Source organism: Eleutherodactylus coqui, chromosome 6, assembly GCF_035609145.1.
Source record: "Eleutherodactylus coqui strain aEleCoq1 chromosome 6, aEleCoq1.hap1, whole genome shotgun sequence".
NCBI classification, from domain to species: domain Eukaryota; kingdom Metazoa; phylum Chordata; class Amphibia; order Anura; family Eleutherodactylidae; genus Eleutherodactylus; species Eleutherodactylus coqui.
In genome coordinates, this window is record NC_089842.1 from 118,452,421 (window position 1) to 118,465,809 (window position 13,389).

Below are 13,389 nucleotides of genomic sequence, written 5' to 3' on the forward strand. Positions count from 1 at the left end.
AACCAGAAAATAAATGATATGTATCATTATTTTTGCAGCAAGCATTTTGGAGTCCAGTGTATTGGTCCAATGGGGTTTACTTTTGAGGTGCAGGGCAATGTGCTGGACCAAATTGTATGTGGCATCATTAATAGGTTATAAGCCTGCATGGCGCAGCACATGTATCAGTTGGTCTAGCACTCTTTGCATACCTCATCTGTGTGCAAGTATAATACTAAACAGCTAATCCCCCAATATATGTTAGGCATGTGGGTGGTTGATCATCAGTATATTGCACAATGCTTCTCCATATAGTTCATCTGCATGCTGAGGAATGTGGTGTCTATGCCTGCCCTTGTATTTTTTGTCTGTATACCAGTGAATATGGCCATCTTCTGTAATTTTTGAAGCACTATGTCCCCACTTTTCCATCCTTTGACAAGCAATGCATGCAATGGTGTGACAATTTTTAGCACAGTTTATAGCAAAAACATACTGCAGTACACAATCAATTCCCCCCAAACTGAGTAGGTAGAACAGCAGTTATGTAAGAATGGGGAGGAACACAGCCCTCAATCCTTGGTGAGAGAGGAGGTAGATTTCAGACTACCTCAGACTCCAATTGACAATGCAACTAAGCTGGAACCACTGAACTTTGAAGCAGAACTGCAGTGTAAAGCATGGGGGAGTCGCTGCAGCACCTAAGCAGACAGTTCTCAGTAGTTTGCATTTTTCAGTGTCATCCTCCTATAAACAGAAAGCAGAACTACAAACGTGGAAACAACTTTATTGTCACATTTACAAGTTACAACATACAGCGCTCATGGAACAGGCAGAGTCCAAAATAAATTTCTATTCTTCAAAGTGACGACCATTCTGCATAGGTCGGAGAAAGGACAGCAACAGTGACCGGGTGATGGCAGAGGCATAATGGACATTAACGGCAATTAACAGGGTGTTTGTTGTGGACCTGAATAATAACTGGCACATGAAATTCATTTTCAATCTGTAAGGAGATGAAGGGTGACAGCTGAACTATTATAGCAATACCATTATAAGAATCAGTACAAATAGTAACAGTGCTAACCGACAGCAACCGTTCAGAAGGGGCGCAGCTTCTCCCCTGCACTAGAAACTATACATTACCCACATAGTGTTCAGACAGGGAGTATCTAAAAAGAGCAAGTATCCTTACTGCTGTTCTGACATGCAAACAGTTCCTTTTCTCTGGACTACACTTACATAACTCTCTGTTGGATACAAGGTTTTAACCATCGGGATATAATATGGATGCACAGATGTAGTAGAGTTCAATTAATCATGTAACTGCACCACCATGATTCACTATTTACCTGCATAGACATAACAGGTCAAGATATGACTTCTAACAAGTAAGTTAGCTCTGATACATCAGGCTAGCTTTGCAACATCTGACAAGTTTGTCCCTGCTCCATCAGTTACAGTGGATGGTCCATAATTGTGTGGATTGCACAGATATCTAGACCATCATATAATTATATTGGGAATGTTGTTTCTTCATAGCATCATTATAAGTTAATAAATTATGTTCTCCTTGGATATTAAATCCCATCATGACTCTACATTTAGCCCTTCCCAGCAGGGGCAGCTGAGAGGCTCTGCATGCTGTCAGCACCCTGGACAGCGGTAATTACTCAGCTCTTCCTGCCAGGCTGTCACTTACTGCTGGAGAGGGAAATCAAATAAAAAGTCTATGAAAGATCAAGGAGACAGGAGAGATAAAGGCATCTGGATCTCATGTAAGAGTGTGCCCAAAGCCTGGCACCAGACACCTGTGCCCGCCACCTTGAACGAAGGACTAATAACACCCCAAATTGCACGATCTTGGAGGGAGTGGTGACAATTAGTAAAATGACTTTCTAGCTCAAGAGTATTGTGTCTTTAATGAGTAGCTTTACTATTCTTGTTCTTATAATTTTGGTGGCAGTTCTGGTTGCTGCTTTTTTCTTATCTCACAGGGCAATCAGATAAAATTCACTTAATTTTAGAGAAAAAAACCCAACACATTCATTACTATCAATATATTAATATCAGTACTTTATGTATCCTGGCCTTCCAACCTCCACCAGCTTAACCCACTTCTGTATGTTATAAGTGTGATATAATCACTACTGTCTGTAATACATTAGGCTGTGCATAGCAAGATCCAGTTATAATACAAGAGCATCTGACATGCCCCAATGCACAATAGTCATCTCAGACTACAACCTCCAGCATGCCCTGACTGCTGCAACTTGCTTCAGTACACTGATGTGATTTTATACCAACTCACCTGGATACTTCAGCAGCCCAGACCGCTGAGTGACCCGATCCTGTCCAGCTTCACCCCGAAGCATCCCCTAGAAAAGCCCTTCTTGCTCCTCTGCTGGAATCTTCTGGAGGCGCCTGCTGGGTCACTGAGCAGCTGCTGCAGGGTGATTTCATTTAAATGGGAACCCTCCGTTTGATCAACCCTGTTTTTGTTCCACTGGTTGTCAGGGTGCAGCTGGTCCAGTGAGTCATTTGGTACCAACTCCCCATGATCTGCTTCATCGGACCCATAGGAGCGGTCAAAGTTGTCCTCGAGTAACCTGGACAAACTCTGTAAGAGCAAATTATTAATATATGGTAGAATCACCACTGTATCTTGTACAGATATAGCAGAGCTGACTCTGTCATCTAACTCTGCATTGTTCATGCAGCATAATGAAGTAGGTTTACCTACAGTCCTATGTAAAATCACAGATATCCCATTGAAAGGAATTATTCATAATAACCAATTCAACTACTGCATCACGCACATGCAGCTCTGCTACATCTGTACACAGCAGAGCCTGAGTAAACAAAAATAGTTTAGGTGATAGTTGGGAAAGATATATTAAAAGGAATGAAAAGTTTAGTTGCCCATATCAGCTAACCATATCATTCTATTATCGTATGCAATAAATTGGTTTTCTCAATGAATTTTAGAATTTCTATTTGTAGTTTGTCTCACGTTCTAGTGCAAGTATTCGAATCGGCGTCATATTTGGGATATAGTGGGAGAGATTCATGAAAACTTGAGTACAGGGAAAGTCAAGTAATTGCCCATGCCCTTCAATAACCTCAAAATGAGATCTTATTGGTTGCTAAAGACAACAGCTCTGCTTTTCCTTTGCACCAGTTTTGATTCTAAATGTCCCTCACTGCATTAACCCTCTAGCTCCCATAAGACAACATGCAGTTGCACACAAATCGTGATCACAGTGCATCGTCTTTTGGAAGGAAAGTCACCATAGTGACATAGTTGGTTGCACCTTTAGCAATTCAGGCTGGTCAGATCATGGGTAAATGTTACTGAATATGCTGTGGTCATGAAAGTGTATCTCCAGCAGTTGTGAAGCTACAACTGGAGAGCCTTCACTTGTCAGGGCATCCTGGGAGTTACAGTTTCACAACAGCTGGAAAGTCACAGGTTGGAGAATAGAAGGACTCCTTTAAAGACTCATCCATATGTTTCTTTTATTCCTCTCCTGAGCTCAGCCCTAAAACAATGTATCTAGAATGTAACATAACATATAATGAAGTAGTGCATGGATCTCACCTGCAGGCTGCTCATCGGTTTGGCTCTCGCTTGCTGCTTGCAGAAGATGAGGATCATGAGTAATCCAAGGCAAGTGCTGCGCTTGTAATGCATCTCCCTGCTTCTACTGCCCTGGTGGAGTCTTCTATGCGTCCTTCCAGGTCTGAGCTATAGTCCTCTCCTTATATCTCTCATGCCCCACCAGGGGTGCCATCCCACTCACACTCTACCCATTGGCTGCTTATTTTCTTCTGACTATCTTGTCCAGAATTTCCATATTTCCTATGTATTATATTAGTTGTATATAGGACATGTTGCAAGTATATATTTAGTATGGGTTACTTGATGTATCAAAGAAAAGAGGGGGTTGATTTTGCCTTTTAATTTACATTAATATTCTGTATATTCTCTTTGTCTTCTTGTCCCTGTCCCTTGTTTCTGTCCCTGATCCCCTATCTCTCTTGTCCCCAGGACCAGTGTTATGAGGTTACAATCTGGACACTTGGAAACACAAGGACTGGCAGAATGAGAGGGGAAAATATAAACCCTCATTGCTCTAGACTACTGGGAACTCTACTATTAACCATTTCATTGTCCTAGACTCCCAGGGGCTTTACCATTAACACATTCACTGTTATAGAATACTATGCAGTTTATTTACCCTCAATATTTTGCAAGTTTGGAGGTATTATTTGGGCACTGTATGGCAGTATTCCAGTACCCACTATAATTCTATTTCCTCTTTCATTTTCTTTTCATTCTCCCTCTCCTCAAACTTTCAGTGTTGCTCAAAGGTTTACAAACTTTTAAGTAAATAAGGGAAATATAACCAAGAACAATGGTGGTTTGACTAATACAAAATGGAGAAAGGGGAATGTGTGGATGTGCATAATACTCAATGTGGAGGAGTACAGTAGATATGAAAGATCAGTATATGCAGTGACGAAGCAGAACATACCTTAAAAAGAACATATAGTGTGGAGGAGAAGAACATGTAATGGGGTGCAACAGAGCATAAATTGTGGGGGAGAAGAACATATAATGCGGAGGAGATATAATGTGGAGGAGCACAACATACAATATGGAGAAGAAGAACATAGGATATGGAGAAGATATAATGTGATCGAACGGAACATATAATGTAGAGGAAGAACATACGATGTGGAGAAGAACATATAATGCAAAGTTGAATATCATACAGGGGCAGATTTACTATTAAACATTTGACAGCTTTCTGGTACAACTTGCACCAGAAAACTGTTGAAAATGTTTGATGCCAGATTTACTGTATGTTTTAGACACTTTCAGAAACTTTTTTAAAGACTCATTCAACAAAAGGGTTGGATGCAACATCATGTGACAAAAATTGGCCTAAATTTTGGTGAAAACTAAGCCAACTAATAAGTGGTATAAAGTTAGAATAGGCCAGTGATGGTGAATCATTTAGAGACCAAGTGCCCAAACTGCAACCCAAAACCCACTTATTTATCGCAAAGTGCCAACAGGTCAGGGGGCGGGGCTTATCACGACGTATGATTTTTACCTGCGCCGTTCTTAAAAGGACCGGGCTGTTTCAAAATAGATGGCGTGCAGATTTCGACTGCTTTTTGATGCGGAAATGCTGTGGAATTTGCCACGAAAATTTCCGTTGAGGAAATTCTACAGCATTTCTGCCTCATATAAACATATCCCAGCAGTGATAGTGACCCCACAGAGTGGCCCCGGCGGTAATAGGGACCACCCCAGAGCAGCCCCAGTGGTAATAGTGACCACCCCAGAGCGGCCCCAGCGGTAATAGTGACCCCCCTCCTAGTGTGGCCCCAGCAGTAATAGTGACCCCCCACAGCGGCAATAGTGACCCCCCACAGCGGCTTCAGTGGCAATAGTGACCCCCCCCCACAGTGGCTTCAGCAGTAATAGTGACCCCCCAACAGCAGCTTCAGCGGTAATAATGACCCCCCACAGCGGTTTCAGCGGTAATAGCGAGCAGCCCCAGTGGTAATAGCGAAACCCCAGAGCACCTCCAGTAGTAATAGTGACCCCCACAGTGGCCCCAGTATAAATACTAACATCCCACAGTGGCCCCAGTAGTAATAGTGACATCCCACAGTGGCCCCAGTAGTAATAGTGACATCCCACAGTGGCCCCAGTATAAATTGTGACCCCCACAGTGGCCCCAGTAGTAATAGTGACATCCCACAGAGGCCCCAGTAGTAATAGTGACATCCCACAGTGGCCCTAGTAGTAATAGTGACATCCCATAGTGGCCCCCAGTAGTAATAGGGAAATTCTACAGTGGCCCCCAGTAGTAATAGTGACATCCCACAGTAGCCCTAGTAGTAATAGTGACATCCACAGCGGCCCCCAGTAGTAATAGTGACATTCCATAGTGAAGCTCAGTAGTAATAGTGACACCCCACAGTGGTTCCAGTATAAATAGTGACATCCCACAGTGGCCCCAGTAGTAATAGTAACATCCCACTGTGGCCCCAGTAGGAATAGTGATACCCCACAGTGGCCCCAGTAGTAATAGTAACATCCCACAGTAGCCCCAGTAGTAATAATGTCATTCCACAGCAGCCCCTAGCAGAAATAGTGACACCCCATAGTGGCCCCCAGTTGTAATAGAGACACCCCACAGCGGCCCCAGTATAAATAGTGACATTCCCCATGGCCCCAGTATAAATAGTGATATTCCACAGTGGCCCCAGTAGTAATAGTGACATCCCACAGTGGTCCCCAGTAGTAACAGTGACATCCCACTGTGTCCCCAGTAGTAATATTGATACCCCACAGTGGCCCCTGTAATAATAGTAACATCCCACAGTGGCCCCAGTAGTAATAGTGACATCCCACAGCAGTCCCCAGTAGGAATAGTGAGATCCCACACCGGTCCCCCAGTAGTAATAGTGACATCCCACAGAGGCCCCAGTGTTAATAGTGACATCCCACAGTGGCCGCTAGTAGAAATAGTGACAAACCACAGTGTCCCCAGTATAAATAGTGACATCCCACAGTGGCCCCAGGAGTAATAGTGACATCCCACTGTGGCCCCAGTAGTAATAGTGACATCCCACAGCAGCCCCAGTAGTAATAGTGACATCCCACAGTGGCCGCCCGTAGTAATAGTGACATCCCACAGTGGCCCCCCATAGTAATAGTGACACCCCACAGCGGCCCCAGTATAAATAGTGACATCCCCCCATGGCCCCAGTATAAATAGTGATATTCCACAGTGGCCCCAGTAGTAATAGTGACATCCCACAGCGGTCCCCAGCAGTAATAGTAACATCCCACAGTGGTCCCCAGTAGTAATAGTGACATCCCACAGCAGCCCCCAGTAGTCATAGTGACATTCCACAGTTGCCCCAGTAGTAATAGTGATACCCCACAGTGGTCCCAACATTAATAGTAACTTCCCAGACTGACCCCAGTAGAAATAGTGACATCCCAAAGCGGCCCCCAGTAATAATAGTGACATCCCACAGTGGCCCCAGTAGTAATAGTGACATTCCACAGTGGCCCCAGTAGTATTAGTGACCGCCGACAGCGGCCCCAGTATAAATAGTGACATCCCCTCATGGCCCCAGTATAAATAGTGATATTCCACAGTGGCCCCAGTAGTAATAGTGACATCCCACAGCGGTCCCCAGTAGTAATAGTAACATCCCACAGTGGTCCCCAGTAGTAATAGTGACATCCCACAGCAGCCCCCAGTAGTCATAGTGACATTCCACAGTTGCCCCAGTAGTAATAGTGATACCCCACAGTGGTCCCAACAGTAATAGTAACTTCCCAGACTGACCCCAGTAGAAATAGTGACATCCCAAAGCGGCCCCCAGTAGTAATAGTGACATCCCACAGTGGCCCCAGTAGTAATACTGACATTCCACAATGGTCCCAGTAGTAATAGTGACCCCCGACAGCGGCCCCAGTATAAATAGTGACATCCCCCCATGGCCCCAGTATAAATAGTGATATTCCACAGTGGCCCCAGTAGTAATATTGACATCCCACAGCGGTCCCCAGTAGTAATAGTAACATCCCACAGTGGTCCCCAGTAGTACTAGTGACATCCCACAGCAGCCCCCGGTAGTCATAGTGACATTCCACAGTGGTCCCAGCAGTAATACTAACATTCCACACTGACCCCAGTAGTAATAGTGGCATCCCAATGTGGCCCCAGTAGTAATAGTGATACCCCACAGTGGCCCCAGTAGTAATAGTAACATCCCACAGTAGCCCCAGTAGTAATAGTGACATCCCACAGCAGCCCCCAGCAATAATATTGACACCCCACAGTGGACCCCAGTTGTAATAGCGACACCCCACAGTGGCTCCAGTATAAATAGTGACATCCCCCGTGGCCCCAGTATAAATAGTGATATTCCACAGCGGCCCCAGTAGTAATAGTGACATCCCACAGTGGTCCCCAGTAGTAATCGTGACATCCACAGCAGCCCCCAGTAGTCATAGTGACATCCCACAGTGGCCCCAGTAGTAATAGTGATACCTCACAGTGGCCCCAGCAGTAATAGTGACATCCCACTGTGGCCCCAGTAGTAATAGTGATACCCCACAGTGGCCCCAGTAGTAATAGTGACATCCCACAGCATCCCCCAGCGGTAATAGTGACACCCCACAGTGGCCCCCAGTTTTAATAGTGACACACCACAGCGGCCCCAGTATAAATAGTGACATCCCCCGTGGCCCCAGTATAAATAGTGATATTCCACAGTGGCCCCAGTAATAATAGTGACATCCCACAGTGGTCCCTAGTAGTAACAGTGACATCCCACAGCGGCCCCAGTAGTCATAGTGACATCCCACAGTGCCCCCAGTAGTAACAGTGATACCCCACAGTGGCCCCAGTAATAATAGTAACATCCCACAGTGGCCTCAGTAGCAATAGTGACATCCACAGCGGCCCCCAGTAGTCATAGTGACATCCCACAGTGGCCCCAGCGGTAATAGTGACACCCCACAGTGGCCCCCAGTTTTAATAGTGACACACCACAGCGGCCCCAGTATAAATAGTGACATCCCCCGTGGCCCCAGTATAAATAGTGATATTCCACAGTGGCCCCAGTAATAATAGTGGCATCCCACAGTGGTCCCTAGTAGTAACAGTGACATCCCACAGCGGCCCCAGTAGTCATAGTGACATCCCACAATGCCCCCAGTAGTAACAGTGATACCCCTCAGTGGCCCCAGTAATAATAGTAACATCCCACAGTGGCCTCAGTAGCAATAGTGACATCCACAGCGGCCCCCAGTAGTCATAGTGACATCCCACTGTGGCCCCAGTAGTAATAGTGATACCCCACAATGGCCTCAGTAGTAATAGTAACATCCGACAGTAGCACCAGTAGTAATAGTGACATCCCACAGCATCCCCCAGCGGTAATAGTGGCACCCCACAGTGGCCCCCAGTTTTAATAGTGGCACCCCACAGCGGCCCCAGTATAAATAGTGACATCCCCCGTGTGACCAGTATAAATAGTGATATTCCACAGTGGCCCCAGTAGTAATAGTGACATCCCACAGTGGTCCCTAGTAGTAACAGTGACATCCCACAGCGGCCCCAGTAGTCATAGTGACATCCCACAGTGCCCCCAGTAGTAACAGTGATACCCCACAGTGGCCCAGTAATAATAGTAACATCCCACAGTGGCCTCAGTAGTAATAGTGACATCCACAGCGGCCCCCAGTAGTCATAGTGAAATCCCACAGTGGCCCCAGTAGTAATAGTGATACTTCACAGTGGCCCAAGCAGTAATAGTGACATCCGACAGTAGCACCAGTAGTAATAGTGACATCCCACAGCAGCCCCCAGCAGTAATAGTGACACCCCACAGTGGCCCCCAGTTTTAATAGTGACACCCCACAGCGGCCCCAGTATTAATAGTGACATCCCCCGTGGCCCCAGTATAAATAGTGATAATCCAAAGTGGCCCCAGTAGTAATAGTGACATCCTACAGTGGTCCCTAGTAGTAACAGTAACATCCCAAAGCAGCCCCAGTAGTAATAGTGACATCCCACATTGGCCCCAGTAGTAATAGTGACACCCCACAGTAGCCCTAGTAATAATAGTAACATCCCACAGTGGCCCCAGCAGTAATAGTGACATCCCCCAGCGGCCCCCAGTAGCCATAGTGATATCCCACGGTGGCCCCAGTAGTAAAAGTGATACCTAACAGTTGCCCCAGCAGTAACAGTGACATCCCACAGCGGCCCCAATATAAATACTAACATACCACAGTGGCCCTAGAATAGTGACATCCCACAGTGGCCCCAGTAGTAATAGTGACATCCCCCAGCGGCCCCCAGTAGCCATAGTGACATCCCACAGTGGCCCCAGTAGTAATAGTGATACCTCACAGTGGCGCCAGCAGTAATAGTGACATCCCACAGTGGTCCCCAGTAGTAACAGTGACATCCCACTGTGTCCCCAGTAGTAATAGTGATACCCCACAGTGGCCCCTGTAATAATAGTAACATCCCAAAGTGGCCTCAGTAGTAATAGTGACATCCCACAGCAGTCCCCAGAAGTACTAGTTACATCCCACAGCGGTCCCCAGTAGTAATAGTGACATCCCACAGCGGTCCCCAGTAGTAATAGTAACATCCCACAGTGGTCCCCAGAAGTAATAGTGACATCCAACAGCAGCCCCCAGTAGTCATAGTGACATTCCACAGTTGCCCCAGTAGTAATAGTGATACCCCACAGTGGTCCAAGCAGTAATAGTAACATACCACACTGACCCCAGTAGAAATAGTGACATCCCAAAGCGGAATCCAGTAGTAATAGTGACATCCCACAGTGGCCCCAGTAGTAATAGTGACATCCCACAGTGTCCCCAGTAGTAATAGTGACCACCCACAGCGGCCCCAGTATAAATAGTGACAACCCCCTCATGGTCCCAGTATAAATAGTGATATTCCACAGTGGCCCCAGTAGTAATAGTGACATCCCACAGTGGCCCCAGTAGTAATAGTGACATCCCAATGTGGCCCCAGTAGTAATAGTAATACCCCACAGTGGCCTCAGTAGTAATAGTAACATCCTACAGTAGCCCCAGTAGTAATAGTGACATCCCACAGCAGCCCCCAGCAATAATAGTGACACCCCACAGTGGCCCCCAGTTGTAATAGTGACACCCCACAGTGGCCCCAGTATAAATAGTGACATCCCACAGTGGTCCCCAGTAGTAATAGTGACATCCACAGTGGCCCCCAGTAGTCATAGTGACATCCCACAGTGGCCCCAGTAGTAATAGTGATACCCCACAGTGGCCCACAGTTTTAATAGTGACACCCCACAGCGGCCCCAGTATAAATAGTGACATCCCCCGTGGCCCCAGTATAAATAGTGATATTCCACAGTGGCCCCAGTAGTAATAGTGACATCCCACAGTGGTCCCTAGTAGTAACAATGACATCCCACAGCGGCCCCAGTAATAATAGTAACATCCCACTGTGGCCTTAGTAGTAATAGTGACATCCACAGCGGCCCCCAGTAGTCACAGTGACATCCCACAGTGGCCCCAGTAGTAATAGTGACACCTCACAGTGGCCCAAGCAGTAATAGTGACATCCCACTGTGGCCCGAGTAGTAATAGTGATACCCCACAGTGGCCCCAGTAGTAATAGTAACATCCGACAGTAGCACCAGTAGTAATAGTGACATCCCACAGCAGCTCCCAGCAGTAATAGTGACACACCACAGTGGCCCCCAGTTTTAATAGTGACACCCCACAGCGGCCCCAGTATGAATAGTAACATCCCCCGTGGCCCCAGTATAAATAGTGATAATCCAAAGTGGCCCCAGTAGTAATAGTGACATCCCACAGTGGTCCCTAGTAGTAACAGTGACATCCACAGCAGCCCCAGTAGTCATAGTGACATCCCACAGTGGCCCCAGTAGTAATAGTGACACCCCACAGTAGCCCTAGTAATAATAGTAAAATCCCACAGTGTCCCCAGTAGCCATAGTGACATCCCACGGTGGCCCCAGTAGTAATAGTGATACCTCACAGTGGCCCCCCCAGTAATAGTGACATCTCACAGCGGCCCCAATATAAATACTAACATACCACAGTGGCCCCCAGTTGTAATAGTGACATCCCACAGTGGCCCCAGTAGTAATAGTGACATCCCCCAGCGGCCCCCAGTAGCCATAGTGACATCCCACAGTGGCCCCAGTAGTAACAGTGACATCCCACTGTGTCCCCAGTAGTAATAGTGATACCCCACAGTGGCCCCTGTAATAATAGTAACATCCCAAAGTAGCCTCAGTAGTAATAGTGACATCCCACAGCAGTCCCCAGAAGTACTAGTGACATTCCACAGCGGTCCCCCAGTAGTAACAGTGACATCCCACAGAGGAACCAGTTTTAATAGTGACATCCCGCAGTGGCCGCTAGTAGTAATAGTGACAAACCACAGTGTCCCCAGTATAAATAGTGACATCCCACAGTGGCCCCAGAAGTAATAGTGACATCCCACTGTGGCCCCAGTAGTAATAGTGACATCCCACAGCAGCCCCAGTAGTAATAGTGACATCCCACAGTGGCCGCCCGTAGTAATAGTGACATCACACAGTGGCTGCCCGTTGTAATAGTGACACCCCACAGTGGCCCCAGTATAAATAGTGACATCCCCCCATGGCCCCAGTAAAAATAGTGATATTCCACAGTGGCCCCAGTAGTAATAGTGACATCCCACAGCGGTCCCCAGTAGTAATAGTAACATCCCACAGTGGTCCCCAGTAGTAATAGTGACATCCCACAGCAGCCCCCAGTAGTCATTGTGACATTCCAAAGTTGCCCCAGTAGTAATAGTGATACCCCACAGTGGTCCAAGCAGTAATAGTAACATCCCACACTGAGCCCAGTAGAAATAGTGACATCCCAAAGCGGCCCCCAGTAGTAATAGTGACATCCCACAGTGGCCCCAGTAGTAATAGTGACATCCCACAGTGGCCCCAGTAGTAATAGTGACCACCCACAGCGGCCCCAGTATAAATAGTGACAACCCCCTCATGGCCCCAGTATAAATAGTGATATTCCACAGTGGCCCCAGTAGTAATAGTGACATCCCACAGTGGCCCCAATAGTAATAGTGACATCCCAATGTGGCCCCAGTAGTAATAGTAATACCCCACAGTGGCCCCAGTAGTAATAGTAACATCCCACAGTAGCCCCAGTAGTAATAGTGACATTCCACAGCAGCCCCCAGCAATAATAGTGACACCCCACAGTGGACCCCAGTTGTCATAGTGACACCCCACAGTGGTCCCCAGTAGTAATAGTGACATCCCCAGTGGCCCCCAGTAGTCATAGTGACATCCCACAGTGGCCCCAGTAGTTATAGTGATACCCCACAGTGGCCCCAGTAGTAATAGTAACATCCGACAGTAGCACCAGTAGTAATAGTGACATCCCACAGCATCCCCCAGCAGTAATAGTGACACCCCACAGTGGCCCCCAGTTTTAATAGTGATACCCCACAGCGGCCCCTGTATAAATAGTTACATCCCCCGTGGCCCCAGTAGTAATAGTGATATTCCACAGTGGTCCCAGTAGTAATAGTGACATCCCACAGTGGCCCTAGTAATAATAGTAACATCCCACAGTTGCCCCAGTAGTAATAGTGACATCCCACAGTGGCCCCAGTAGTAATAGTGATACCTCACAGTGGCCCCAGCAATAATAGTGACATCCCACAGTGGCCCCAGTATAAATACTAACATACCACAGTGGCCCTAGTAGTAATAGTGACATCCCACAGTGGCCCCAGTAGTAATAGTGACATCCCCCAGCGGCCC

General features: G+C 46.9%; 1 protein-coding gene across 1 annotated transcript; it reads right to left on the minus strand.

The window, feature by feature from the left end:
* Window positions 1-750: 750 nt before the first annotated feature.
* NPPC (natriuretic peptide C) lies at window positions 751-3,707 on the minus strand. The gene is made up of 3 exons (XM_066605724.1): window positions 3,581-3,707; window positions 2,291-2,599; window positions 751-985 (listed from the first exon to the last, which is right to left on the minus strand). Exons 1-2 carry the CDS (start codon window positions 3,671-3,673, stop codon window positions 2,300-2,302), a joined length of 393 nt encoding a protein of 130 aa, XP_066461821.1. The 5' UTR covers window positions 3,674-3,707; the 3' UTR covers window positions 751-985; window positions 2,291-2,299.
* Between the last annotated feature and the right edge of the window lie 9,682 nt (window positions 3,708-13,389).

Coding starts and splice junctions, on each gene's coding strand:
- NPPC (XM_066605724.1), bottom strand. CDS start 3,673: ATGCATTACAAGCGCAGCACTTGCCTTGGATTACTCATGATCCTCATC. Junction 2,600..3,580: donor AACCGATGAGCAGCCTGCAG/GTGAGATCCATG, acceptor TTGCTCTTACAG/AGTTTGTCCAGGTTACTCGA.